Source organism: Pyxicephalus adspersus, chromosome 1 (assembly GCF_032062135.1).
Source record: "Pyxicephalus adspersus chromosome 1, UCB_Pads_2.0, whole genome shotgun sequence".
Lineage (NCBI taxonomy): Eukaryota > Metazoa > Chordata > Amphibia > Anura > Pyxicephalidae > Pyxicephalus > Pyxicephalus adspersus.
Window position 1 is genome coordinate 31,832,999 of NC_092858.1, and position 9,206 is coordinate 31,842,204.

Here is a 9,206-nt window from a genome sequence, read left to right on the forward strand (position 1 = left end):
AGGTGTTTTGCAGTGCACAGTGTTAGCTGGGCATAATGTAATTTATGAGAATGTGACATTTTTTTTAAATTTTTGCTTCATGGTTCATTCCTTTTTCTTCTGATGATATGCTGATGAAATGTTTAAATACAACATTTCTGTTTTAATGCATAACTTTTTTTTTTTTTTAAACTTCATGTCAAACTATAATTGATATAATTACTAATTATTTTATCGATTTTCTAGAACACAGCACACTTCCTGATTACTCCATAGCCCTAGTGCAAGCAGTGGACTGGCTCTTGAAATTAGTTTTGCAAAAATTAAAATACCCAGATGGGTGGGTGTCAATCTGGAGAAAAATGCATTCCTAGGCACAGTGGGTCTGATTTATTAAAGCTCTCCAAAGCTGGAGAGGATACACTTTCATCAGTGAAGCTGGGTGATCCAATAGCAAAATTAGGTTTGCTGAATCACCCAGTTTCACTGATGAAAGTGTATCCTCTCCAGCCTTGGAGAGCTTTAATAAATTTGGTTAACGCCCACAAGGGAGGCAGATCCTCCATGAGTGAAAAAAAAAGAATCCCATGCATGAAAATTCTGATCCAGGGACAGTTCAACTGGGGAGGAACAAGCTGGATGATATTGGGCCTCCATTAGTTGGAACATAGGCTGGGATGTATCCGGCTTCTTGCAGTTTTTAAAGTGAAAAATTGACAGTGTGCAAAAAATCTGAGAAAGCAATTTCAGTACATGAAAGGAACGTGAGCATCTATACACAAGTAAGGGGGAGGGTGGAATTTGGCTTTACTGTAACTGCATTAGTTGGCCTTAATTGGCTTTACATTTGCTTTAATATCTTTGAAATCACAAAAAAACAAAGGCATAAACATATAATTGTTATTTAATTGTTTTTATAAACATATAATTAACAATTATATGTTTATGTAATTATAAACATATATAATTGGGCAAAACAAATTTTGCACTCACTTTTATTTGCGCAACGAATGAAATATTTAACAAGGCTGCTGATATCCTGCATTTTCTTCTGTCGAGCGGTTTGTGTGGATTGGGAGACATTTGCTTTAGCAGACTTTAGGCTTTCAACCTCTTTGTAGATGTATTTTTGTAGGAACCTGGAAGACAAAGCCATGGAATTACAATTAAAACAACTCTGACTAAAGAAATTTTGAAATCTGAACAGCAATACAAATTAAGTACTACTACTACTAAGTCCCAGACCTTGTCATTTTTTAACAATCTGACACATTGAGGATACTACAGCAAAACTCTGGAAAGTTGGAAAAACTTCCTCCCTCACCTGTCAGCACTCCAATAAAATGTTCACACCTCTCAGGTATATTAAGTATATATAATAAAGACAGAGAAAAGCAGTTGAGGCTGCTAGTCTCACGAGATTTGGGGTGATTTGATGGAGGTGATCAAGATGTACCTGGGAATATACAGTGAAAGAACCATCCCGCATCCAAGTCATTCATTTTGTGCATCTGTGCTTCCTCCACTGCTCCTCCTACTTTTAGGAAACTACCATGCCTGTCATAAGAGGTACAAGAATGATATGAGGAACCCTACCAACATGGCTGCCTTTACAAAGTGACACAGGTCCTGATGTAATAAAGCTCTCCAAGGCTGGAGTGGATACAGTTTCATGAATGAAGCTGGGTGATCCAGCAAACCCGTAATGGATTTCTTTAAAATCATGTGCTATTTGCTAGCAAATGTTTTGAATCCTTTCAAGGTTTGCTGGATCACCCAGCTTCACTGATGAAAGTGCATCCTCTCCAGTCTTAGAGAGCTTTAATAAATCAGGCCCAATGATCCAATTGTGCACATGATATAAGTAATCCAAGATTTTCTCTTGACATGACTGAATAACTGAAGTAAATCTTTGCATATTTTATAGCATGAACATTTGCAAATATGTTATTAAAATTACCCCCGGCTGTACAGCCTAGAAAACAAGATCACTAACCTGAACACAGTATCCCAGTTAAGTTGTCTGACATGTCGATTGTCAGAGTTGCGATCTAACTGCTGGATTGTCTCCTTATCTCGAAGCAACCGTCTGAACTTATCAATTTCTTTCTGGAATGAAAAGGAAAAGTTTTACATAATCAAAACAATTTGGTAAATTACATCAGCTACAGGAGCACATTGAAAAAAAAGTGGAGCCCTTCACGTCACCTATCAAACTCAGAAGACAGACTTTGCATCAGTCATGAAGCTCCCTCTATCCAGTTCAGAAAGAAAGCTTTGTACATGGAAGACAGCAGGTCCCATGTCCGGCTCTTCTCCAGTCATTGAGCTCTCTTTGCTGTGATGTGTAGAAAGAGCTTGGCTTTGCTTTCCACAAGTTGTGGTCTGAGTAAATAAGGTGTGATACACAGACAAAATGTGGCATTTCATGCACTAGTTATTAGAATATATATAAAACTCATTAAGAGTTTATTGATGACATAACTAAGCTACTAAAACATAATATACTGCATAAGAGACCACTTTAGCATGGCTTTAGATACATTGGGCCTGATTTATCAAAGCTTTCCAAGACTGCAGAAGATAGACTATCAGGTAAGAAGGTAATGTGATACAACAAAACTGTTCTGGTCCAGGTTTTGGAACATTTGTCAACTAATAGCAAATCATTTTTAAGGAAATCCATTCCAGATTTGCTGGCTCACCCAGGTTCTCCCAAGATCGTCTATCATTTTCAGTCTTGGAAAGCTTTGATAAATCAGACTACTTAGTTGGGACCCTGACCTGTACAATTGTTAAACAAAGATGAGTTCATACATGTCCATCCGGTTAGGATACCTCCTGAGCAACTGTTTAGTGAACAAAGTAAATCCCATTGTAATACAACAGGCTGGTACAGCAATGCATTCCTACCCATTATCCTTACCATACCCCCTTCTTCTGCAAATGTCATTGTCCTTTCGTTTTCTGGCAATATCCTAATATTATATATGCCGGCTCAGTTCCTCTGTCCCTCATCTCAACTCCCTATGTGACTTTGTATAAAACAACCAGGGTAAGAGCAAATGGAATTACTTTGGAATATCCATCCTTAACCCGGGTTTCTTGGAATTCTAGGGTACATAAACAGTTCATAGGTATTCCTTGAACTGGGGATGACTGAACTGACTGCATACAAAATTCCTAGGTAAGCACCATCTGCAGAACACCAATGACCTTTTATATTCTCTGTAAGTGGGGCACAGTAATTACCACTGAAAGAGCAGCATTCATCCCACTAGTCAGTGTAAGGGCCATTTTTTTTTTTACACTGGTCTTCCCACCTTTTTAGTTTTAACAAGAGTTCCTCCAGGACCTAAAAATTATTCCTTGGAATAAAAATGTTTACATAACTTCTGGTTATATATAGTGTCAATGTGGACTGCAGACTGTCCTCTGCACAAAGAAATCACTTAAATCCCGCTTGATTCCTTATAGCTCCACACAAGTCCATCTCTATCTTTAGAGTACAAGTCCCTATCCTCTCAGCTCGTATTTATTATTATTATTATTATTATTATTATTATTATTAATAAACAGGATTTATATAGTGCCAACATATTACACAAGCGCTGTACATTAAATAGGGTTGCAAATGACAGACGAATACAGACAGTGACACAGAGAAGAGGAGAGGACCCTGCCCCGAAGAGCTTACAATCTAGGAGGTAGGGGAATTAACAAGTATTTATTATATATAAGCCGATTACCCGACGTTGCCCGGGTATTTATTTATTGCAATCTTACATATACAGGAAAAGGAATTAAATAAAGCTATAGTGTTAAATCAAATAAATGTTTTTTTGTTTTTACAGGTTTTAAAAGTATAAGTACAATATACAAATTATAATGTAAAATCTTTGACAAATTGACTATAATATTACTTTAACACAAAACTTGATTATAAACACCATTTTTAGTTTCACCTCCAGGAGAAATAATAAATTCTTGGGCGAACACACACTTGACCAAGCAACATAAAGTTGTCTGTGGGAGAAACAGGGCGATCTTAAATCCACTTTGCAGTATGTAATAGTCTGCCCCTGTGACTTGTTGGTTGTGATAGAGAACGCAAGTCTCACTGGAATTTATAATCTCTTAAATTGAAAGGAGAGATCCGTGGGAATGAGTGGTATTCGTGGGATAAAAACTGTTTCACCCTCCCCCTTTCCTGTTAAGACAGTGGCTTCAATTACATTGGCCAGCTGCTTCTTAACACAAAGCTTTGTGCCGTTGCAAAGTTTAGGTGGGCGAGGTTGCGTAGTAAAATAGGAATTCTGTTGGGAAATTGATGACCTCATCGGCATCTACTATAGTATCGATAGACTTGTATTCAGTGACTACGCCTGGTAACATGGCAAGTATTTGACTGTTTATTTCGTGGACATCTTCATTTTTAGCAGCAAGAATGGCTTTCTCGTAACCAGTGAAAATTGTGATAGTTTTGTGAAACTGCTGAATAGACTGCATCCATTAGCTATGCAATGGACAACACCAGATTACAGAAATCGGATGGCAATTTTATCTTCATGTCGTTTTTTTAGAGAAAATTAGAGCACTTTCATCCCCCAGATGTACTCTCATATTTTGCTTTAAAGTTATCTGTTGCACATGTCTCCACAAAGATGAATGTTTTAAACGTGTGGATCCCATCAGCCACTGTTGACTTTGGGATGACGGGCAGAGTTTGATGAAAGTCTCCACAGAGGAGTACCCGAGCTCCTACCATCAGGTTGTCATTTCCTCTCAAATCTCTCAGAGTGACGTGAAGGGACTCGGGAGCTTTCTTGTGAGCCATGGGATAAATGATAGTCTAGCTCTTTCTCTCATTTCGTGTACCCAGGTCTCACGCGGTTGTACTATCTCTGAAGCTCTAGATGTAAGTAGCTATTTCTCTCATTTCCTGTACTCGGGTGTCACGCTGTTGTACTGTCTCTGAAGCTCCAGATGTAGTAGCTCTCTCGCGTAGTGTGGTAAGTCTTCTATTCCTGTCCTCGGGATTTTCTTGTCTACTGTGTTGTTTCATTTTTTTTTAACTTTGATTGCGTTTGGCCAATTGCCTTACGTTTTCTCGAAGGCATTTTTACAGGCCAGAAATTTGTAAAAGAGTCCAAAAAACAAGTATGCAAAAATAGTCACAGATCTCAACAAGATCAGGGGATCTGTAAAATTCAGTGTCATCCACCTTGCAGTCCCCTGCTTCCACACCATCTCTACTTCTGGATTCAACGTCTTGGTCCAGGTCATGTGATTCTCAGTCAGTTGGCAACCGGAAGTTGCCTGGATAAGGAGTTCTTTGCGTGTCTACTCCCAGGTTTCTACTGCTTCAGTTCCTGACCTTTGGCTTGTTTCCTGACTACTCTTGATTGCTGCCTGCCCTGACCTTTTGCTCGTTTGACTACGCTTTTGGAATTCCTTCTGGCACTGCATTTTGGTTCCTGCTAGTAAGCAGTCACCTGCCTTGGCGGGCACCGGGGCCGCAACCTAGCAGCAGCTAGCCGCACAACAACCTCACCACTAGAGGCTCTGGAGAAGACCAAGCTACTGCTTAGACCCTGCGTCTGTCTCCACTTACTGGGTTGGTGATACAGTGGGTCCACCACTTGGCCCTGTGGAGCCATGACAAAAATATAAGCAAAGGCACACTGTCACTGAGCAATACATACACACATACATACATGCAAATATACCTCTGACATATACTGCAAGTACTTGTATATGAACAAGTATACTTCTCAGAGGAGTGCGGAGGGATGAGGTGAAAAAAGAACCCCAAAAGGCTATAAATACCCTAATTATGGTATCAAAGTATTTTGTGTTGCCACCTCCTGGGAAATACAACATTTAGGGAAAATGAAGTTTCTTATAGCTGAACTACTATAGAAAGAGTTATGTGGCATTAAAATTTTATATATTTATTAGATATATTATTTAAAAGTCATAAATGACAACAACAATGTTCAATTAACATTGTTAGCTGCTGACACGTTTCACAGGAGACCCGCTTCTTTGCTGAATTTACCAAGCGAAGAAATCCCTTTTCATACTTAAATCAAAGTGTCAAGGGAAATTTGTTGAACCAGACATAAAATCGTGGGAACCATGTTGTTTAACCAAAATGGGCAATTCACGCTTGTATCATCATAGTATTGGAAGGTTAATTACCCAAAGCAGAAAAAGGCTTCCCTTCAAACAAAGCAGTTTAAAACCAAAATGCCAAACCTTCTAAACCTTGAAGATCAGCTCCCCTTCATACTTGACTGATTGCATACTTGTCCAGAATCAGTGAATTGGGAATGACAGCTACACAGCAATCGGTTTGCTTTAACCCAATTGTTTCATTCCCCCTTCTGCCATTCCCAACAGTATAAACTTCCTTCAAAACCAGGCATTCTGTTTAGCCTTAAGAGCCAAATGAAGATCCCTGATACCTCCTGGTATGATGAATGTGACAGCATTGGGCCATATGTGTGATACTTCCCCCACATCTAAGATTGTAATTTTTACAGGGTCTGGTCCTCTTCTCCTCCTGTGTCACTGTCTGTCATTTGCAACCCCTATTTAATGTACAGCACTGCGCATTATATTGGCGCCATATAAATCCTGTTTATTAATAATATTAATAATGCAGAGCTGTAGCCACATGTGAGCTGACTCTGCTGATTTGTAGCTTACATTAAAGCCTTACTTTCTATCCAATTACAGGCTGTGTAAAGAAAGGAAATATTTGCTGTTGGCATATTATAGCAAACCTACTACTAAATCCCTACATAAGCAAATTTCAGGTTAAATTTAGGCATCACTCTTAGCATCTTAAGTTTCATCAGAAGGGTTTACCTATTACTGTATTTTTTGCCGTATAAGACGCACTTTTTCTTCCCCAAAACTGGGGGGGGGAAAGTTAGTGCGTCCTATACGACAAAGGTGTGATAAAATAATTAAAATAATATACTCACCCGATACCCGATCCTGCGTGTGTCTCTGGCTGCATGCAGCGTCTGTCTCTTCTCTCCTCTGCCAGCATCGTGTCTTCTACTGTCTGTAAAGCAAAGCGAAAGAAGCCGGCACAGCGGCACCTGCTGTTCCCTGTCCTAACTGCCGTACAGTGGAAAAAAAGCACAGAGTGATCAGAAGGGAATTTTGAATGACACAGAGTGATCAGAAAGGGAATTTGAAAGGCACAGAGTGATCAGAAAGGGAATTTGGATGGCACATGAGTGATCAGAAGGGGAATACCGGTATGAATGGCACATGAGTGATCAGAAGGGGAATAATCTTCAGAATCTTTTTTTTCTAGATTTTCCTCCTTTAAAATTGGGTGCGTCTTATATTCCGGAGCGTCTTATACGGCGAAAAATACGGTATGTGTTTCTTGATGCCTCTAACCAGAAATAATAACACATGAATGAGAGCAGCCTGGGTGTCAGAATAAACCTCAGAGATATTATACTCCTGGATGAATCCCAAATACAGATCACGCTCCCACAATAGAAACATAAAATGTTAACTTGGATAAAATGTGAGTGGCTCTAAAAGGGTTCTCATCTTTCTGCTTATTCCATATCCCACTGTATTTTCTTTTAAACATAGGTATACTAAGACAGGACAAAGAAAGGATAATACCACCAAACAGCAAATAATACAAATAATATGATCATGTAAAATGTTTAAATTAAATCTTCTTATAAGAATTATTGTGCGAGATGTCTGCGGTTCCAGGAGCCCAGATTAAAGCCTGGCCAATAAAACTAAAATGAAGAATATCATAAAGAAAGTCAGCTGATGCCCAAAGTAGCCAATGAGATCTCATCTGTCTCCAATGACCTACTAATGACTTCCTCACTCATAACCTCCTCACAAGCACAGCTCCAAGACTTTTCTAGAGCTGACCTGACTCTCTGGAATGGTTTTCCTCATCCTATTCATCTTGATCCCACTTTTTGCACCTTTAAAAGCACTCTTAAATCCCATTTTTCAAACTTGCCTACCCGTCTTCTTCTGTCTTTTAAACTCTCACTACTTACCCAACACTCAATATCTCCCCTCCTATTGTGTGCTGCTTGCCCACCTCTTGGATTGTAAGCTCTTTTGGGCAGGGTTCTCTCCTCCTCCTGTGTCACTGTCTGTATCTGTCTGTCATTTGCAACCCCTATTTAAAGTACAGCACTGTGTAATATGTTGGCGCTTTATAAATAAGGTTTCGTAATAATAATACCATTATACTTAAAACCTGATGGTTTTGATTACTGTGGATAAATGCTGAAACTGTGATGCACTTTTACATCCCCAGCAGCATACACTAAGCTGTGCAGGAATGAAGACAGCAAACAGCCAGGTAATCTTGTTTTATTGCAAAGACATCACCTGTCTTTCTGCAATAAGCTCCTGTCCTATCACTGATTTTCTATCTAATAGTAGCCAAAGAGTAAAAACTAAGTGCATAATTCTTAAATCCACAAAGCTGTGGATAAGTCAATAAGAAAAAGCAAGTTCTGTGTGTACATTGTATAAAAAACACCACTAGGTTACTGCATATAAGAAAACATTCAGAGTATATAAACGATAGCTTCCTTCACTTAGCTTCCTTTTCTTCTGCAGGCAGAATATTAAAAATATTATTGTTAGCTTTATTTATAAAACACTAACATATTACACAATGCTGTACATTAATAGGGGTTACAGATGACAAACATACATAAAAGACACAAACAATGACAACGGAGAAGGAGAGAACCCTGACCAATAGCTTACAATCTAAAAAATCTGCCTTAGTTATATCATTACTGGCCACAGTACCCCTTCACCTCTCCCGGGCGCTCCAATACACTCACTGCACTCATCGCTCTGATGATCCCCTGACATACTCCTCACTTCCCTGATGGTCCTCTGATATTTCCACTGCACTCTTCACCTCCCTGATGGTTACCAAATACATTCACTGTATTCCTCACATCCCTGATAACACACTGATATACTCATTGCACACCTCACCTTCCTGATGGTAACCCAAAATACCCACTGCACTCTTTATCTCACTGATCTCCCCCAATATACCCACTGCACACCTCACCTCCCTGATGGTAACCCAATAAACGCACTACACTTCTTACCTCCCCCCTGGATATTCTAAGTGCACTTCTCACTTCCCAGGCACTCCTCACCTCCCTGATCTTCCCCAATATTCTCAT

General features: G+C 39.3%; 1 protein-coding gene across 1 annotated transcript in view; it reads right to left on the reverse strand.

The window, feature by feature from the left end:
• ATM (ATM serine/threonine kinase) overlaps nt 1–2,082 on the reverse strand; it is a 64,106-nt gene extending 62,024 nt beyond the window's left edge. The window contains exons 1-2 of the mRNA XM_072405372.1: nt 1,976–2,082; nt 973–1,118 (exon numbers count right to left, since the gene is read on the reverse strand). Of these exons, the coding sequence (XP_072261473.1) occupies nt 973–1,024 (52 nt within the window). The 5' untranslated portion in view covers nt 1,025–1,118; nt 1,976–2,082. The remainder of the gene's footprint in view (nt 1–972; nt 1,119–1,975) is intronic.
• Between the last annotated feature and the right edge of the window lie 7,124 nt (nt 2,083–9,206).